This window comes from Acomys russatus, chromosome 7, assembly GCF_903995435.1.
Source record: "Acomys russatus chromosome 7, mAcoRus1.1, whole genome shotgun sequence".
Classification (NCBI taxonomy): Eukaryota; Metazoa; Chordata; class Mammalia; order Rodentia; family Muridae; genus Acomys; species Acomys russatus.
Window position 1 is genome coordinate 39,320,859 of NC_067143.1, and position 21,340 is coordinate 39,342,198.

The window sequence follows — 21,340 nt, forward strand, 5'->3', positions numbered from 1 at the left end:
GTTGTGGTGCATAGTATTTAAAATGCATTTTTTTAAGTTTTACTGTCCACATTTCTTTAAGAACTAGTTTTGTTAAGCACACTTGCACTGACATTTATGAGAAGCACCTGTCTGTTATCTCATAATGTATCTGATAGAATACATTAGAAAGTATTCTCTCAGGGCTAGTCTTTGCTACTTTGTGGGTTCATTTTTCCCACCCTTCATACTAGATAGGAAAGAAAGATGGGGGTGTGGGGGAGAGGGAGGGGTAGAGAGAGAGAGAGAGAGAAAGAGAGAGAGAGAGAGAAAGAGAGAGAGAGAGAGCGCACAATTACTAACAAATCACAACCAAGCTCCATGAATGACCAACAATGACCTACCATGTCTAATCAGACCCTAGTATTTATATACCCTCTGAAAAGTCCCCAAATTTCAACATCACAAAATCATAGAAACTACCTTCAGCTGGCAAGACCATGCATCTGCTAGAACATGAGGCCAATCATAGTCAGCTGCTGCAGTCAGTCCAAAGGAGTCACATATCCCCATACATGCCTGGGATTAAAACAAAAACATATTCTTAAAATACTTCTGTTTTTTAAAGGAACCAAAATCCCAGAATTGTCACTACACTCAGTAGTTATGAACACTTGCTGCTCTTGCATAGAACCTGATTTTAGTTCCCTGTAGCTCCAGTTCCAGAGGACCTGATGCCCTCTGACTTCTGCAGGTAATAGGTAGGCAGGAGGGGCACATACATACGTGCAGACAAAATATTCATACATATAAAATAAATTTTTGAAATCTTAAAAACAAAACAAAACCAAGCACTGCCTGTGCTACTACACTCTACAAGATAGACTGCAGAGAACTAGTTTAATTAGTGTTTGGATTAACTAGCTTACCTACTAGGGACTCCCCTGACCCTCTTCCCTGGAAGGTGATTATACATTCTCTTTAATGTATAAAATCCTATTCTGTGAATCATAAGAGTTAGTTCCTGGGGCTGGAGAAGTGGCTCAGAGGTTAACAGTACTGACTGCTCTTCCAAAGGTCTTAAGTTCAATTCCTAGCAACCACATGGTGGCTTACAACCACTTATAATGAAATCTGTGCCCTCTTCTGGAATGCAGGCAGAATACTGAATACAAAATAAATAAATCTTAAAAAAAAAAAAAAAAAAAAAGTTCGTTCCTATGGCTAGTTTTTCCATCAACTTGACACACAATTGCATCATTTGGGGAGAGGGAACCTCAGTTGAGAAAATGCCTCCATCAGAACAGGCAATAAAGAAATTTGTTTGACATTTTCTTGATTGGAGAGCCCAGGCCCATCGCACTGTGGTTAGTGGCACCCTTGGGCAGGTGGCCTTGGGTTATATATGCAATCTATAGGGAACAAGGCAGTAAGCAGCTCCTCCATTGTTTCTATTTCAGTTCCTGGACTGACTTTCCTCAGTCAGTGATGGACTGTAACCTGGCTCTTATAAGCCAAATAAACTCTTTCCTCCCCAGGTTGCTTTTGGCTACAGTGTTTATCACAATAGGAAGCAAACTAGGACAGGGACATATAAGGAACTAGCCAGTCACCAAATCTATCCAGTTTTGTGGGCACTGAGTGGCCCATAGAAACTTTTTAAAAAATATATCTTCCATGTTCCTGTTATCTATGGTGATGGCCCATTTTCCCTCTTGATAGCGACCATTTATCCTTGTTAACATTACAGATGCTAGTGAACGTTGGGGCCCTCAGGTTTCTAGTTGTAGAGGTTATATCCTATTCATCTCATCTCCACATTTCTCTCATTCCACTTGCCCCCTTAATCAATCTTTAAAAACATTTAAAAAAAGATTTGTGTATGTGAGCATGTACCATGTAAGTGCCTGGGAATCAGAGAGACACCACATGAGATTTGGGAATCGAATCCAGATCTTTAAAAGCAACAAATACTCTTACCTGCTGAGCTGTCTCTCCAGGCCTCTATGAAGTAATGTTTATACACTAAGAAAGGGAACATACAAAGCGAAGAAGGTAGTATGAAAAAGGATACTACACAGATCCTTCCCTAAAAATCCAAAGAATATTCAGTGAAATGGTCTAGAAATTCTGAGAAATAAGACTTCTAGCCATTATCACTTTATATAAACTACCTTCACATCAGGAAAAGCAGGGCTCTTGCATTGTATGGAGTAAAGGAATCAGTTCACGTGAACGTCCAATTCAAGTGAATGTCTTGGAAATTAAAGGACACAGAAATTCCACATAAGCATGGGAGGGGTGAAGGATAGATGTTCTGACTTAGAGCTTTACTATTTAGGCATAGTGATGGTGGAGGAGTATAATTTTATTAAAAATGGAAGTAACACTTAAGCTGGTTCAGGAGTCTTTTCATGTACTAGTCCCAATTTCAAAATGAGGTCATCAAACAGCTTTGTAATGCTCAGCTTCAGGTAAACAAGATTAGTCATACTCCTTGGCTCATGATACTCAGCACTGGTTCAAAAGCCTGCTTTTGCTTCTCAGAATTATCTTGAACCTGCTACCCCCAGAGCTGGGCTCTGACCTGAACTATCACTTAACCAGCCCTCACTGCCTCTCATCTAAGGACAGCGTTTCAGTTTTGCATCATTACCCTTTGCTTCGGGTAAACCTAATGACGATTTGTAAGAGGTGCATTTTCATACCCCTCTGCCTTTGCAGAGTATTGCATCCAAAGCCCTGCACTTGCTAGCCAAGCATTCTCCACTGAGCTACTCTCTGTCTCCTATTTTACATCTTGTACTTTGCGAATCTCAAGTTCTACCCACCATTCTTCTTCAGTGAGGATTTGGGTTATTTCTAAGGTTTTTAGGTTTCTCTTGTGTATGTAGGGAAACTTCTAGAGTACAAGGTGTATTAAAAGCCAGACTTTCAAGAGTCAAATTCAGTGTTGATCACCAGCAGCAATACCAACATGGCAACCCTCCAACACTGCTATGGCGAGGCTTCAATTTTTTTGGCAAGTGGATGGGTATAAAGTCTTATCTCCTTGTGGTCTTGATTTACATCGTAGTACTAAGCGACCTGTCTTCCCCATGTTCTCTTAAGGTCTGTCAGATGGCCTAAATCCTCATCTTTTATTCTCTGGCAGTTTTAAAGTATTGCTTTACACTTTCATCTTTTAACATTTTTCTCTATAGTGTGAAAAAATAAGATTGGTTTTCTTTTTGTATATAACCAACTGTTCATTCCAACTCTGTGTCTTTCTCTGAAGCAGCACGCTATTATTACCTGACACGAAAGTTCACTTTTTTAAACAATCTAGTGCATCCCGTTGCAATTTCAAGGTACCTGGTACAGTTCAGACACTACTGCAGGAAGGTATCTTTTGGTTTCTTAATTAACTGGTGTGAAACTGTAACAACTGATATTATTTTGTCACCTAACTAAATCTTATTGTGTCTAGTGATTTTATTTGGGATTTATTATGGTTTGCTACTTAAAACAACAAAAATGTTCCAAAATTGATTGCTGCTTCTGGCTTATGGGTGTCTTGCTCCAGAGGCTAGGATACGCTACAGCACCATTCTAAATACAAGCAGTAAAATGGGGCAGCTTGCCTATTGCTCACTATCAAATAGTGAGAAACTGATAGATGATTTTCTTTCTTTTTGAATGATAGGTTTTATAGACAGTACTAGCCTAAAGAAATTCCTTACTATAGTTTTGTTTTGTGTGCGTGTGCGCGCACACACATCTGCACCTGAGTGTACTGTAAAGATCAGAGAACTCTGGGGTTGGGTTCAGAAATCAGGCTTTTGTGGTAAGCATTTTCACAGTTATCTTACTACCTAACTGGCCCCAAGAAATTTCTGCCTAGGATGTAAGTCTGTAAAGTGCTTGCCTAGCGTGCAGTCTGGGCTCCATCTCCAGCATTATATACACCTGTGTAAATTAAGCATGTTGGCAGATGTAATGGAAGTTTTGGTTTCTTTGGAAACTCAGTTATGCAAATATGGTTTTGTTTTACTCCCAAGTGTGGGATTTTAGTTTGGGCTTTAGTATGTCCACAGCTGATAACTGCCTCCTGTGGGGGTGGTCCTTGCCAGCTGGTAACAGCCTGCCTCGTGTGGCATGGAGAGGGGTGTGGTCTAGGACTGAGGGAAAAGAATACAAAAACCTGGAGAGACAAAATGTGATGTGTTGCGTGTAGCAGTTTGGAGAGACCAGAGATGGATGGTGTGATGGCTTGGAGACAGACGGAGAGAAATATTTCAACACAGAGGCTCGGAGGAGACTTCTTGCTGTGTTTGCTGTTGATGAAGATTGGTACTGCCCCACAAGAACCCATTGACTCTAAACAGCTGGGAGAAGTAAAGGGGCCTGTGCCCTCTCTCTCCACTAGCCTTTCTTACTCTTACCCAGGCTTAAGGGATTGGTGGAAGGGGGTAGAGACTTCAATACCCCAAATAAACAGAGTTCAAACACAAGCATCAAAAGGCAGATGTTCTCAGCTACATATTAAATCCCAGGCTAGGATACATGAGACTCTTCAACTCCCCCCAACCTTTTTTGTTTTTGTTTGTTTGATACGGGGTTTCTCAAGGTAGCACTGGCTGTACTGGAATTCACTCTGTAGACCAAGCTGGCCTCAGATCAGATCTGCCTGTCTTTGCTTCCCATGTACTGGGATTGAAGGCATATGCCACCACCTGACTAGTCAATCCCTTTCTAATGCTGTTATTTTGTTAATGATGAAAAGTTTTTTTTTTCCAAGATAAATTTTCACTATATAGTTCTGGTCTAGAGCTTATTACATCGACCCAATTAGCCTTGAGCTTGCAGTGATCTGCCTGGTAAGTGCTAGAATTATAGGTGCACACCACCATGCCCTTAGGTTACTTTATCTGAATCTACCAAGATAGTCAAAAGTGGTTAATCCTCACTTAAATCTATTCATGTGATCAGCTAAATATATACTTTTAATATTAAACCATATTAAGTACATTAGTGGTTAGAGTTAAGAAAGTTTACATCAAGAAATATGTATTGTATAGCACAGCCATGGTCTGTTTTTTTAAACAGGCTAACTTGCAGAAAAGTTTGAAACCACAGGACAAATATGTCTTTGCAGGATTTTTCGAGTCTGTAATTCTACTGATGCACAGTTTGAATGTCTCTAATCATACGGAGTAAAGAAGCCCCATTAGATGTTAATTTGGTGTGACACAATGTAGGACAGACAGATGATATATAATGATATAAAACATCTTGGTAATTTGGTTTTCAAAAAATGCTAGGTATTCAATTCATAGGAATACACTTTGTCATAATAGATTAGCCACAAATAGAGGTGAGACAAATTATAGTGGTGCTTTTACAAAATTAGGTAAGCAAAACCCTAAAAGTTAACAAGACAAAGTTAACTACCAGAAAGAAGAAAACGTAGCACTTTTTTTCTGTTTTTCCTCTTTATTTAATCAAAAACTGGTGGATAAACATAAATACAGCACTATGACCAGATCATTCTTCCTATTGTGCGCACACAGACCAATGAACAGCAATCTGAAAGAAACTTGCAGTCAGCAGTGAAATGCACTTAGCTTTTCTTCCCTTGCTAAAAAACAAAAAACAAAAAACAAAACAAAACAAAGCAAAAACAAAAAACCACAAAGTTAGAATGTTGTCAGCACATATTCTCCTGTGACAATGATTCAGACATAAATAGTGGGTGCAAAGAAACTATATGCTAACATATGTATAACCTTTGTTAATGAAAACAGAACAAACAGAAGCAGCCATATGATTAAGATACATTCAGTTACTGATAACTAGTTGTACCCAGAAGGGCATTATCAAAAGGGAATCGTGCTGCAGAGAAAAGCTATATATACATACACAATGAGAAATAAACTGCAAGATCAACGCATGCATGTTTAATACTGGAAAAATCACAGCCCTCCAGAATTTCTCCACATTTGTTATAAAAGCCCTCTGCACTCAACTAAAATTAAAATGATCTTAAAAGGATAATACTTCTTTTCAGCCACAGAAACTGCAATGGAAATAAATGTTCAGAGTCATTTTCAAAACAAAAACAAAAATCTATTCTTCTGATGACATGCATGATTCAAAGGTCTATGCAAGATACGGTGCTCTACATTCCCAAGGACTAGGAAAAAAAACCTCAAGTCAATTTTTAGTTTGCAGATGATCAAAGGATTTTGTATTCCAGCAGCAGTTCAAATCTTCTGGATCTTTTCACCAACAACTACTGGATTTTCTTTTCTGATTTTCTCAGCAGCATCAGCTTTGTAATTGTAAGAGCAATTGTGAACATCTGAGTAACGGTGCACACCACAGTAAACATTTCCACACCGGCATTCAAACCCTGGAAATAGATAAATGTGTGTACAACATGGGTTAGACAGGAAGGTGAGATATTAAGTTCTTCTCAGAGTTCATGCTAAGTAATGCTGTCGTTAAGTCTATGAAGAATCACTGCCAAGTTCCAAGAGGTTAATCTTTAGCTCAATACTGGATGGCTTCCTTTCTTGCTCTGATCTACAAATACTTGTTTGTACTAGGGCAGCTCTGACTGTATGCTTTTCTGAGCTGGTTTCCTCACCTGTGATATGGTCACAATTTCTTTCTAATTTGAAAATGGATCATTTTTAAACTGAAAAACCATAATGTAAAAGCAAGCCTACTGTGAGAAGGCAATTGTAACATTTAATTAAGATCAGACCAATGAGTTCTGAAGAACCGCTGCTGAGTGACAATGTAATACCTTTAATTTCCCCTTCTGATGTGAACTATTCTGTTGGGGAGAGACCAAGAAGGTGGAAGCAGGTTCCTGTGTGTCAATCTCCTCACTATCAGAGGCAAATCACTAAGTTTCCCTGAGCCTCACACGTGCACTTTTTATGGAGTCATGAATTACTCTAAGGATCAAGTGAGTGCCCAATATATAATAAACATCCAATAAAAGCTACTTAACTTTAGGAATATGCCCTATGAGTTGTAATTCAAATAGAACTGGAGTGAAAGTAACAGTGTTGCTCATCCAAATCAGGCTTTTATGTCGTTATGGATTTGGGGAAATGGAACTTATGAATAATCAATATTTTAATCAACAATTGACATTCACCTTTTTTACTGCATTTTAACTTTATAAACATATTCTGAAACTTTATGTAATAGAAAATTGAAGCAAACAATAGCCAAATTAGATGAAAACTAAGTCTTAGCCTTATAGTCAGGAAATCTGAAACTTTATCCTTTTAAAGAACATGTTTGATATTAAATATATACATTTTAAATTAAATACATATTGGAGGAGTGAGGCAGTTTAGGTTTTCTTTGACATCATAATTTAATCTCCTTCCTTAGTGTCAGCCTATTCTTTAGCAGGACACGATTCTATGGTATCATTTTTGTTTGTTTTTTGGAGAACGGATCTCAGTAGCACATACCAGCCCGGATCTCCTGATCCTTCTCTCCTCACTTTGCAAGTGCTGGAATTACTGGCACATGTTACCATGCCCCCTTCTAAAGCATAATTTTCACTCAAAACCTTATTGTTCTTTGTTAATACTCCCGATTTTTATAAAGTATTTGGCACAATGCCTATGCAAACAAACAGCAAAATTATCTGTAGCTGTACCACTTTCCAGTGAAGCCCGGCTCATGGCTTGTCCTGGTCTTAGCCCACAGTTCCCTTCTCAGAAGGGAAGATGCATTTTCCTTGTCAGGCCTCTACTTACCTTGGTTTATATAAGCTGATCACAGAACTATTGTCCCTGAATGGGGCAATCTGATGGCACGTAATGTACATTCTTTGCTAAATACTTGTGTGTGTGTGTGTTTTCAAGACAGAGTTTCTCTGCGTAGCCTTGGCTGTCCTGGATAGTTCCCCTTTAACAATTTTGACAGTTGAGTTACAGCTTCCGGAATACACCAGTAACACCTTCTATACAGCAGCAGGCTGCTTTGCTTTTAGCTCACTGACCATGTGTTGTCCACGATCCGTGTTTTATACAAAGCACTTCACAGCTCATCAAAATTCCCCCAAAATATTATCTCCTTGAAGGCAAGAGACATATGCTTGCCCTTTGCCAGCATTCACATCACTGACCTTACTTGTCCAACACTCTCAAACCCAGCTGGCATGAGATTAAAAAAAAAAAAAAAAAAAAAAAAGACAAACCAGAAGCTGACATGTGCCCAACACCAATGCACACAGAGGCAGAAGCAGTCTTAACTGGTCAATAACAGTGAGCACAAATTATTCCAAAACATGATCTCAACTTTAAAGCATCCAAGGAGGCCCTTACCAGTAAGTCCCACTTTCTTCCTGCACATGAAACAGCGATTCTTTTTTTGTTTTGGTTTTTCAAGAGACTTGCTTTGCTCTTCAGATGGTTGTTGTGTTGTATCTGATACTGAAGCTGACAAAAACAGAAGAGTGGCAAATTCAGTAATTCAGTAAGATTTGGTGTTTGAGTGGTTAGCTGACCCTCATCCCACACTATCCCACGGATTTGTAACTTAAAGATTAGCTGAGGAACTGATTTGTATCAGGAAAGATATTCATAAATTTGCAGTACTTATAAAACCTAACTCTTTTTATTAAATGCTTCTGTACACTCAGGTAGAAGGATCACTAATACATAATCATGATTCTAAACAATGGTTTACAGATTTTCTTGTTTTGGTATCTGAAGTGGGGAGGGAGATAGAGACAGATACTGAGTACCCAGGATGTCTAAGGGAATGTACAAGAAGAAAAACAATCATATGAAAACTTAACACTGCTCAGAGTCTAATCTCCATAGACTCCTCAGAAAACAGAAATACCAGTGTTCTCAGAATGTTTCACATAAAAACACTCAAGCCAAGTATTAAGGCACATGGCTATAATCCAGTAACCAGAGGATTGATGTTTGAACCTAGTTTACAGAATAAGTGAAAGTCCAGCCAAAGCAACAAAATGAAACTTTCTCAACCCTATGCCCACTTCTCAAGAGCACTTAACATACTAGGAAAATGAATCAGATACAAGGAAACTTTAAAATGATGTAATTAACATAAAAACTAACAAGCAATGTCTTTTCATACTAAAATCAAGAGCAGATGCACTGAGACTCAGGTTGAAATCACTGCTACTAAGCCCTGTTACGTATCCTTTCTTGTTGCTTGTCACTCTGGCACTCTTGAGTGCCCTAGGGACAGTCTGCAACCTTGTTCTGCACACATGACATTTGGCTTGGAAATAGCAAGTGACCTATCATGGTTCAAGTTCCAACTTGACCATTTTGTCACAACCAGAACCTTTCCCAGGAGTCACCACGCCTTCCAACTATTCTGGTAACATACTTATGGCTCACTTATAACAAGTCACCCCCAAAAGCCTTCCCATTTCAACCACGTGTGTTCTTTAAAGTCAACACTCTGCACTTTCCACTCCAACCCAACCCTCCCTCTACTTATCTGTTACAGGTGAAAAGCAAATAGTTTAAAACGTTCTGATGGTTCCCCTCCATTCCCCAGGGGAAGGCCCAGGACTTTCACCATTCCTGTTACTCTCTCTCTGGCCTTATTACATCCTTCCTTAAGCTGTCACATGGTTGAGCCACACTGCAGTGCCTGGCTTCCTTTCACACACTTGTCTCTCACCTATAAGCTCTTGTAAAGTCCCTGCTGTGTGTGGTCTTTAGCCACTAACTCCATCTTGTCTTTTCCTGTTTAGAGTGATGTAACTCACAGTCTCGGAATAGGAAACCCTATCCTGTGATGCTATGGTATTTCCTAAGTTCCTATAACTATTTTACTTAACCTAGCTTAACTGATTTTTTTGAGGGCAGGAACTGTCTCATCATCCCTTTACCAGAGCCTATCCTGCTGCCGCTGCCACTCAAGTAAATGTCTGTGGATTGGTAGTAAGTCTTTTACCCACTGTATCTATGGAGGACATTCCTAAAGCCACAGTACAGCACCTCTTACAGCCAGCTACTGACAGCAGATACTCAGATACTTGAGTGGACCATAACCTGCTTATGTTAACTAATCAGGTACTAAAAAAATATTACATCAAACAAAACACCGTACATTATAAATGAATAAACGGTAATAAAGAATTCTGCATACAATGTCTCCACTAGACAAGCTAAAGCCAAGCCAGAGAAACTTCTACTAATATATGCCCTTATTTCTTACTGATGGCTTTTGAGATAGGGTCTCATACAGCCCAGGCTGGCCTCAAACTCAAGGTAATCTTTTTTCTTAACTAAGTGCTGGGGCTACAGGTGTGAGAGCCATCACATCTGGCTACACTGTATTTTCTATCAACAAGTATGCCTAGAATGTGAGCTAACTGTGGACAAAGGGTGAATGCCTTGTTTTAGTCATTACCTCTAGAAAAATATTAGGTAAGACTTGACTCTGTAAATATAACTCGAAGATAGGCACTTAAAATGGAATTAGAAGTAAGCCTGTATCTCTATTGTCTTTAAAATTTGAAAGCCATAGCATCTAACATGTTCTCTAAAAAAATATAGTAGTCAAACAAACTAATGCCTAAATGTCAGTAACATCTACACAGATTTCTAAACAAAGCTGGTTTAAGTACTGAGACTAATTTGAGAAGTATCTGGAAATGGAGAAGAGTAAAAATTCATGCTCTTACTCTGAACACAAGTGGTGTCACACACTCCAACACTGAAATTTGCTGATTAGCCCTGAAGACCTAAGTAAGACACATCATCAGTGACAGGTGCAACCCTGAAGTTAAAGACTGGACTGCTGTCTGGAAAAGCTCCTAAGCCAGAGCTCAACCTGGACTGCTGAGTATCACATCAGCAGTATCTCATCACCCCAAGAGATGATGAGAACATCTGTTCAACCCAAACATCAGCACAACCTTAATTGAAACAATGACCATTTGAGTTTAAATGAATTCAGAAGCAAGACGTGAGGACTCTGCCAAAGACTAGTTCCAAGAAATTACTGTGTCCTTGGGCTATCTGTGAGATTTAAGACCACAGAATGCCTTATCCAATTCTGTTTATATTAAAGGAACTATTTAATCCTGAATAGAGCCATCTAGTAGCAAAGAAACCAAAGAGCCATAGTCTTAGTTTAAAGCCAAAGTAAGGACAGTTTCTTCAGAACGAGATAGGTTGCCAGATAGGGAAATGAGAATTAGAAGTACACCAGCAGTTTTTAGTAACTAAGAACAGGTGACTGTTTAGTCATCCCCACTGGCCATACAGGTCTGTGGGAGGCCAATGTAATGACACAAGCAGCAAAACCAACAGTACTACACTTTCTAGCTGAACTGTGGACTGGAATCCTGTCTAGACACGGTCTACTAGACATTAATAAGATACTCAGAAAACACTAGACAGGTAAGAGTGGTTTAACTACCCACATGGAGGATCACATTCAAGAGGAACAAGGCCCTCTGCTCTGGGTCCTGTAAACAGAAAAAGAATAGACATGTAACTGTAAGTACACAGCAGAATTTAAACACTACCTCTGTTTGGGGCATAGTCATGAACAGTGAAAAACCAAAATAAACTTAGAATGACATTGATAGGTAACTGCAAACACAAGCTTAATCTGTTTACTTTCTCTTGGTGGTAGATACATTGTCTACAGTAATATAATATATATGGTCTTTCTTCAAGAATTAGACAAAGCTTTTTTTGGTATACAGCATTTTCAGGGCCTAAGCATGTAAGAGAAACACTCTACCACAAAATTCCAACCCACTGAAGGATCAGAATAGGGTTTTGAGGAGCGCAAATCATTCTTACTTCTGCTCTAAACTCAGTGTTGACACAGAACAAATGTTTCCTGGATATTTGTTGACTCAATGCAGACAGTGTCACAACCACCCACGAGGATAATTTTACTTTTTCTTTCTGAACCTCGTTTTCTTATATGTGGGTTTTAAGTGGAGTAAAATATAAGCTTTTTCCATTTAAACATTCTATGTAAAATGCGAAAATTTTAATTCCAAGGGGAAAATCAGACTAGCACTGATATGAGGATCGAAAAGAATCAAGTCCTGTGTTCATTATTTTTCCAGGAATCACATTAAGTAGAAAAAGGCCTGGCAAGATGGCTCAGCAAGTAAGGATGCTTGCTGGCACACCTGACGAATCCCCAGAAGCCACACGGTGAAAGACAAGAACAATTCCAGCAAGCTCCAGCACCATGTGAGGACATTTCATTTTCTTCATTCTCTTCAGAATTAAGAGTGAAGATGCTAGTTCACCTGACAATTATTCTTAACTTTTGGAGAAACTCTAGGTTGCTTTCCAGACCATCTACACTATTCTTAATTCCCATAATGTGCAAGTGTCCCAATTTCCACACACCAAAACAACGCTTGTTAGTGCTACTGCTTGCAGCACTCTGCTGGGGGCCATGTGCTGACTCCATTATGGGTTTGCTTTTGCAGCTCCCTGGTGACTACTGATGCACAACATCCTTTCGTTTGCTGACTGTCATGTTTGTATGACTTCTCTGGAAGAATATCTATTTTTCTTTCCTTTAAAAACAATTTTATTAATTCTTTAAGAATTTCCCAACAGTATTTAAAATTTTTATTAGATTTTTATATTTTATGCAAGTGTGTTTTGCCTGCATGTATTATGTGCACCTCATGTGTGTTTGTTCCTTTGGAGCTAAAACTGGAGTTATGGATAGCTGCCAAGCACCATGCAGATGCTGAGAACTGAATCGTTTTTCTCAATGGATTGTCACATTTTGCTTTCTTTCACTCTTTCTTTATCTTATATCTTTATAGTTATAAGGTATTCTTATAGCTACCACAGATTTTAAACTAGGATCCCATATATGCTGCCCAAGTACTTTACATCCAGCAGGAAATTTTCTTTCTTTATGCCTTCTTATTATACAGATGATATAAAACATCGCTGTTGCTTTTCTATTTTATTTTTGAGAACAAAAAAGTCACCTACCTATCCTTTTTGGTTGCTACTGCTTTAAATGTCTTACTTCAGGGACTTCTAAGCTAAGGCTACAAAATTTACAACAGCTTTAAGAGTTTTTACAGTTCTTAGCTCTTATTTTTATGTAGGTTTTGGATATATTGTGGGTGAATTTTTAGATCTTTTATAAATCCAACTCATTCTTTTGACCAGATTTTCATTTTCTTATTGGATGACCTTAGACTTTGGTTTAATATCAACTAACTTTAAGCTTTTGAGTAGTTCTAGACTATCAACACAATTCCACTTCTGTCTGGATTACTGTATCCTTTTGTTGTTCTTTGGTTTTCAAGTCAGGTTTTCTCTGAATCGTTTTGGCTGCCCTGGACCTCACTCTGTAGGCTAGCCTGGATTCAAACTCACAGAGATCCACTTGCTTCTGCCTCCCAAGTGCCACCATTGCCTGGCTGATTGCTTCATCTTTTAATAAATTTTGAAATTGGGAACTGTTAAGTCTTGTAACATTTTCAAGACTGTTTTGGCTGTTTTCACCCATTCTTCAAAATCAGATGAAATCTGATTTCTATCCCATGTAAGCTTTCCTAAGAAACAGTCCCAGATTAGTCAATAGTTCCTCTCACTGCTATAAACTTAAGAGCACTCCCTAAGAATCCTGGCTCCCCTGCTTTGTCCCTGACAGCCAAGCTCTAAAATGCTGATTTCTTCTACACTTAAAAGCTTTACAGTTCTCTTTTATCCTAAGCCTATCACTCTCAAAGCATGCGGGTGATAGGCAAAACAAGAATATCCTTCACTGCTTGTACAACTCATTTGCCTCTACAGTCTGAATAATTTCAAAGTTCCTGTAAGGTGGACATGGTTCAAAAATAGTGAAAAGACAGTGCAGAAATATCAGGAGAGCATGTAGATATAAAACCAAAGGTTCTACATCTACATCTCATCTTCTTTTTAGTCTTCACCATCCAAGAACTGGAGGGCTGTGAGGTTAACCAAAATTTAGTACGGTATTGTAGAATACACCAAAATGCTTATGTACTTTGCTTTAAGCTACTTTTTGTGAAATGGAAGTCTCGACTTAAGATTTTTAAGAGTTATCTTTTTTAGTTAAAAAGGATAATTAGATAACAAACATAACAAACATACAGGCATAGGCTAAACTTTCATTTATGTATGAGCCACAATGCCAAAATCAAAGCAGTACCACCTACCTACTGGTACAGCATCATGCTCTAATTATGAACAGAATGCCTATGGGGAAGTGCTATTCTCAAAGCCCCAGTACCACTGGAATACACACACATGGATACCGGGCAGCTTGCCTAGCTAGTCAATCCTACCGACGTGGGGAACAAAGGGAGCTGGACATGCCAGCAAGATGCACCCAGTGAATCCCAAGGCCACAGCTCCCATATCATGTGTCTATGCTGCAGGGGCCTTTTCTGATTTCCCCCTTCATTTAATAGATAAAAACACAATTCTCTGATTAGTTCGGCAGGCAAATTATGTGTGTGTGTGTGTGTGTGTGTGTGTGTGTGTGTGTGTATATGAAGTGTGTATACTTTTAAGGATCTATATACAAAGAAGCATAGTTATATTTGTGCTGACAAAAAAATAAAATATTTTAAATTTAAAAATAAGTTAAATGTTTTTTAAAGAGTGTGTTCATGGTAAGGATATAGCTGTCTGTAAAGTGCCTGTTCTGCAGACATGAGGACCTGCACTTAGTCCCCTAGAACCTACACTTAAAACAAAACAAAACAACAACAAAAACAAAACAGAACAGCTGGTCCAGTGGCGTGTGCTTACATTTGTTCCAGTCACTTTACATAACCTGGTAACTTCTGGTTAGAAAGTGACTGTGAGAAAACAAAACAAGGGGATGCAACTGAGAACAGACACCCTATGCTTAGCTTCTACATGCACACAAACTCACACACATCAAAGGATGATCTTAAGAAATTTTACAAGTTGAAAATTAATCTCTTCTAAATGCAGGTAAAAGTGAAGCTTATATCCAATTTGTCAAAGTTTCTGTTACAATGAAGTTATGCATTTTAAGTCTTTAAGGAACTTAAAAATTAATACTGACCAAAATGTCATTCAAAACGTATTTGTAAAAAGAGTCTAACTTTTAAAACCATTACACAGTCTCCCTAATATCTCACAACCACATCCTCAGTTAATGTATTCAAAATGATCTGGATCGCCATATACAAAATCTATGGTGTTCTGCATACATCAGAATAGGTTAAAGTACCTACAAAATTGCCTCATTAACTCACCTATCTATACCTTTTTCTTTTTTTGTTTGTTTTTTTGTTTTTTGCTTTTGTTTGTTTTCAAGACAGGGTTTCTCTATGTAGCATTGGCTACCCTAGACTTGCTTTGTAAACCAGGCTGGCCTTGAACTCACAGCAATCCACCTGCCTTTGCTGGGATTAAAGGCTTGAGCCACCACGACCTGGCTATATCTTTATCCACTGTCAAACTGTTCAACATTTACTACACCTTTAACCATTTTTGTTTCTTTGGTTTTTTGTTTTGTTTTGAGAGAGTCTCACTATGTAGCTTTCAATGTACTAGAACTTGCCATGCAAAACAGACTGTCCTTAAACTCACAGAAATCTGCCTGCCTCTGATGAGATTAAAGGCATGTGCCATCACATCCAGTAGCACTTTTAATCTTTATGGATTGTTTTCACAGACAGCAATCTAAGACATGCTCTCTTTAAGACACACATAACTCTCCTGAGTGAGTGGCAGCTTTGTTCTCTTCCTTCTCGGCTAACCTCCCTCTCAAAACCATTTCCTTCCTTTGGTCATGTCTATGGGCTGAAACTAATCAGGATCCAGACAACTCTGTTTTCTTTTCCTCATCTTCCTGCTTTGCTTCTGAACTCTCACTTTAGCAGCCTATTTCAGACCCTTCACATTTCAGGCACAATCATCACCACTTTTCTTCTGCTTACCTACATCACATGTTCCAAATACCTCCTCTCAATTTTTAAACTTATCACTTCTGCCTCACTCATTAACACTTTCTGTAACAGGCTGCAGAGATGGCTCAACATTCAATAGCATGAACTGCAGAGGACTCAAGGTCAATTCCCAGCACCCACAACTGTCTGTAAATTCAGCTCCAGGAGGATCAGACGACTCTGGCACCTACACTCACATGCCACATTCATACTCAGACATATACACATAAATAAAAATAAGTATTTAAAAAACAGTTCCTATAACCAATGTCTTTTTAGCCTCTCTGTCAAAGTTATAACTTCATCACCACTGCGATAAAGTTAAGCTTTGACAGCACCTATTTTAGTTTTTTTTTTAAACTAGTGAATAACTTAATAGTTCCCCCTTTCTGCATTTAAAATCACCCACATCCCTACTTTCCTTAAACTTATCTACTTACAAAAATATTTTTACTAATTATACTGTATAAATTTATAGTAATATGTGGTATAGATTAAAATATTTATGTTGTCCACATATTTACTTCCTGTAACAAAATCTGCCTGATTTGGTCAAGTATTGACAGGGCAAGAAATAAACAAAGGATAATTATATTATTTAATATAAAATTCATCAAACTGAAATTGAATATGCCAATCATGTGTTACCAACATGCTTATACCATACATGATGCAGAAGTCGGTGTGTTTTCTCCTTAAATGCTGCCACAGTGTCTCACATCCCTGAACTAATATTTGCACAGTACACTTCTTTGGCTGACAGGATAATAAAGCCTAGAAGAGATTAAGAGGCTCCTAAATGTCTCCCTACAGTGAATGCCTTCAGATAAATTTCTCAGAGTTCTTGGGTCACTTGAATCCATGGCACCAGAGTGAGAGCACAGGGCGCCACACTATGAATGCAAGCAGCTGGATGTGACTACTGCACTGTAGGTCAAATGGGGAGAGGACTGCCTGGCAACCAAGAAGAAAAGACTCTCAGATAATCAGTAAAAACCAAGTCAGCCAGATTCCTGCAAGCTAGTAATCCCAGTACTTGGAGAGGAACGTTTTTACATTTGACTGTTCAAAACAACAGACATAATAGTGTAATGCTTCTACTGGTCATTCTAATTAAAATTTCAAGCAGATTTGAACCTTGTCTTTACGCTGACGTAATTATTTAAGTAAAAAAATGGATCCCAACATTCTAGCCAACTAAATATTTGAGAATATAAAATACTCTTCTCATAATAAAACTACCAATGCATGTACTGTAAGAAGTTGCTTTCCTAATACTCAAGTCTATGCCAGCACATAGCCTATAGAACTCAGGTGTTAATAAACAACAAACACATGCTATCACTGCAAACCTTGCAGGTCTTCTGTCTCGGATACTGCTTTGTCCACAGTTGTACTGTCCACTTGGGAAGGTGCTACAGATTCTGATAAAAGAGACTGACTTGATACAGGGCTGTAAAAGTAAAAGATATTATTATTTTTTAATATAAATTTTTAAAAAATTAATTTTCTTCTTTGGTCATGAGATAGGGGCTTATTCTGTTTCCCAGGATGGTGTTAAACCCCTGGGCTCAAAAGAATCTCCCGCCTCCTTCAGGTGAGTACCACTGCACTCAACAATGTTTCAGTTTGAAAAGATCATTTTCTAAATAGCCACATAAATTGAAGGGACATAGTAAGTACCACTTACTATAGAACACTATAGTGTGTGCATGCGTGCGCGCGCGCGCGCACACACACACACACACACACACACACACACACACACAGTTTATATATATGTTAGATTTAACATAATCATGGGGCTTAAAAACACAGGCTAATTTGGGCCAGAAGTTTGTGCTTTGGAAACCAAAGTAACAGTGTGTTTTTCTTTCTTCTTTCTTTCCTTCTTTCTTTTTCTTTTTTTTGGAATGCCCAAGTGCCAAATGAATGCTCTAAATAAGAACTAGTAAGATGCAGCCTTGCTTCAGAAATTCTAAAACAAAGTTGTAAATAAGCATCTATGATGAATTTTTCAAAAGGAAGCACAGTGCAAAAATTCCATAGCCGCTTTATAACAAAATAGAATAGAAATAATTATCTCTTTCTTTCATGCCTAGGAGGGCCTCAAAATGGCAAGTTCAAGCTTGGCACTGAACTCCTGATTTTCTTGTGTCCATTTCTCAAGTCTGAGATTATAGGCATGCACCACAACTTTCAGAGGTTAAAACATGTATTTCTGTATGCATTCCTCTATCTCTGACTTCAGACCTAAAAACAAAAATTATAAAATAGAAAAATTGGTATTATTTCATGATAAAAACAAAAGAATCTAAGCCAAGGCTCTTCCCATTCAAGGCCCTAATAAGTGTAGACCAAGGACTACAATGTGAAAAACTAACCCGACGTCCTTTAAAGGGACTTCAACAGCCAATCAGGACACAGTGTGAAGAATAAAGAAAAGGATGTCTGAAAAGGGGACTGAAGACTTGAAAGAGCTCACCTTCAATATAAGAACAGTAAAAAGCATCTTCTAACTAGTGAGTAGCAAGCAGTCCTATATAATTCTAGGAATACTAAGTGGTCCTTAGCAAAGGGGTTAAAAACTATCAAAAGATCAATATTCTCTAGTTTTCAGTTACCTTTCAGAAAATAACCTTACCCTGGCTGCATAGATGAAGACGTAGAATCTAGCGCTGACTGAGCATCTGGGACACTTCCATCTGCGCACTGTACTGGTAAGGATTCAGACAGGCTGCTGACAGAAGCTGCTGCAACACAACCACACTGCTTGTAAATATTCCAGCAGCTTAAGACCCGATCTAAAAGCACAGCAAGATCAACTTCCCACAAAGGAGAGTATACAGGTTTCTATTCTTTCATTTCAAACTCTGTAATAATTTGCTGATGGGGAAAAACTTTTTGGTACTAGTAGGGATTAAACTTAGGGCCTTGTGCAGGCTAAGGATGTGCTCTACCACTGAGCAGTAACTGCATCCACTATCTGTTTTTTGTTTTGTTTTGGTCTGTTTTCGTGATATGAACGGAGCACTGTAAATATGACCGAAGCAGGCACTGCATACCCCACATGCTTGTCATGAACGTTGCTGTACTTTAACTGGATTACTTACCAGGTGGGCTTATTCTACCACTGCTACTGTTCTGTCTTTGAAGATGTTCTTTATAGCATACCGAACACATGCCATTTGTACGAGGGTTTCCATAAAATCCGCAGCCAGTGGAGCAAAGCATAGGTGCTTGGCTGTGATTAGTTTCTTGAGCCATGTTCTTCTGTTGCACACCTGAAATTTGCAAAAAAATAAAATAAAATAAAATAAAATAAAAAAATTAGTAAGGAACTCTAACACAAGAAATCTGTTTTCTGTAATGAAAGGAAAACCATCTATGTGCTCTTTCCCTAACCATGCTACGTTGTCCCCAGACAAAGGGCAGAGTAGGGGGCAAAGGGCACTTGGTGAACTCCTACTTTAAGCTACTCTATGTAAGCAAGTCTACGTTGGCTCAGAAAGCATAAAACTTCTCTAGAGCAAGAGACCACTCTCTGAAGACTCTTCAGTTTGGACTCTTTCAATAATGAACAATCACTGTAAAAATTTGCTGTAAGTTTTACTATTTCATTTCTAGCTATTTAAAGTTTTGTTCCAAGTCCACATTAACTTGTGATTTATTCTGTACCACTTAATGGAATATTCATTCTGGTAACAATATGGAGAACTAGGCAAAATGCTGGTGAGATGAGAAGTGGGATTCAATAATTCTGAAAGGCAATTTAGCAATTCACCTCAAGAGCCCTGCTCTGTGAACCAGCCATTTTTTCCTTAAGGGTCACCTGTAGAATATCTACATTAGAATCAGAAAAAGAACAAAGAATACACAAAGATATGCTTCACAGCATTAAAGGAAATAAATTGAAAACACCTTGAATGTCCAACATTAGAATAAAATTCTACTGACAAATAATATTAATGACAAAAATCTCCAGACTCATTAACATTTTAAATGACTTTCTCAGGGAGAAAATGTTGTGGTGAAAATGAACACAGTGAACCGTATATGTAATATGTTGCTAACTGGTACTGAAGGAGCAGCTAGTAATTATAAAAGAGCAGTAGAAAACATATCCAAGAATGGTAATGCTAATAGGTTTTCTCCGATATGTACCTGACTTTAATTTTTTTCCTAAAATGAAGATACTACTTGTCTAATTAGAAAAAATATTTACTTTTTTTTTTTTTTTTAGCATTTATAATTTTAAAGAGTGAAATTAAAATCTAATAGGACAGAGACATTAGTCACAGAATGCTGGGACTTAGGAAGTGTTTAGGAACCACATGAAGGTGATGATCAATCAAAGCAGATGGAAGACTTCACATGCTATTTTCTCCCAGAAAGCAATTGGTGATTTGGCACAAACAACCCATTACCGCAAACAGTAATAGCAGGCTTATTAAAAAGAACCCCTTCTAAAGGAAGGTTATTTCAAGTATATCCATGTGTATTACAGATCCAAAAGAATATGATACTCAAAATAGAAAGCGTTTTGTCACTGAAATTGCCTTGACTTAGAAAGTATTCACTGCTCACACAGATTTCTCTACCTGAACGGTTTGAAGATTGTTGAAGGCGAGGATATACCAAATTTAATAACCAAAAATCATAAGGCCCTTTCTCTGGACTATAAAAGAAGGCTGTATGCTTAGTATCTACTATTAAAAGCAATGTACCAGCTCGGAATGGTAGAGCATCCCTTTAGTCAAAGTGCTCAGAGGCAGAAGCAGGCAGATTTCTGTGAGATACAGTCCAGCCTGGATTATATACCAAGTTCTAGGCCAGCCAGTGTTACACAATGAGACCTTGCCTTAAAAGAAACAAATGTAGAGAAAGAAAGAAAGAAAGAAAGAAAGAAAGAAAGAAAGAAAGAAAGAAAGAAAGAAATGTCCTAGCTGTAATTACAGCACCTGGAAGGCTGATCAAGAGGATTCCTAGTCACCAACTTCAATTATACAGAGTTCCAGGCCAGCCTGGGCTACCTTGGGCAACTCTGACTAAAAACAGAAAAACAAAAGCAAAACCCTCAGACAACACAAAGTGTCAAACTGTTCGGGATGGTATTTAGACCTTTAGCTGGGAATACAATCTGAGATTCTGACAAACTTCTTTCTCACTCCATGACAAATTCTTTCAGAATCTCATACGAGTGTACGTGTGTACATGTGTACGTGTGTGTGTGTGTTTGTGTGTATAGCATGTGTTGTATCAGTCATATCTCTCCTGCAGTTTATCATATGTAGATTCGTATGTCAAAGTAAAAGGCAATTAAAATGTAAAGAAGCTAACATAAGTTTGATGGCAAGATGTTCCCAAGGTACACTAGGCTATTGCATTCTTTTGTGTGTGTATGTGCTAATGTATCTG

At 38.2% G+C, this 21,340-nt stretch overlaps 1 protein-coding gene across 7 annotated transcripts in view; it reads right to left on the bottom strand.

Moving 5' to 3' along the window:
• Positions 1 to 5,582: 5,582 nt before the first annotated feature.
• Zfand6 (zinc finger AN1-type containing 6) overlaps positions 5,583 to 21,340 on the bottom strand; it is a 69,295-nt gene continuing 53,537 nt past the window's right edge. For 5 of the 7 annotated variants that reach the window (XM_051148872.1, XM_051148865.1, XM_051148867.1 and 2 more), the window contains 6 exons: positions 19,036 to 19,206; positions 18,567 to 18,675; positions 17,275 to 17,375; positions 11,393 to 11,437; positions 8,298 to 8,411; positions 5,583 to 6,352 (listed from right to left, as the gene is read on the bottom strand). In XM_051148872.1, coding sequence (XP_051004829.1) covers positions 6,204 to 6,352; positions 8,298 to 8,411; positions 11,393 to 11,437; positions 17,275 to 17,375; positions 18,567 to 18,675; positions 19,036 to 19,189 — 672 coding nt within the window. In that variant the 5' untranslated portion in view covers positions 19,190 to 19,206 and the 3' untranslated portion in view covers positions 5,583 to 6,203. The remainder of the gene's footprint in view (positions 6,353 to 8,297; positions 8,412 to 11,392; positions 11,438 to 17,274; positions 17,376 to 18,566; positions 18,676 to 19,035; positions 19,207 to 21,340) is intronic. The other 2 variants (XM_051148870.1, XM_051148871.1) reach the window with 2 other exon arrangements.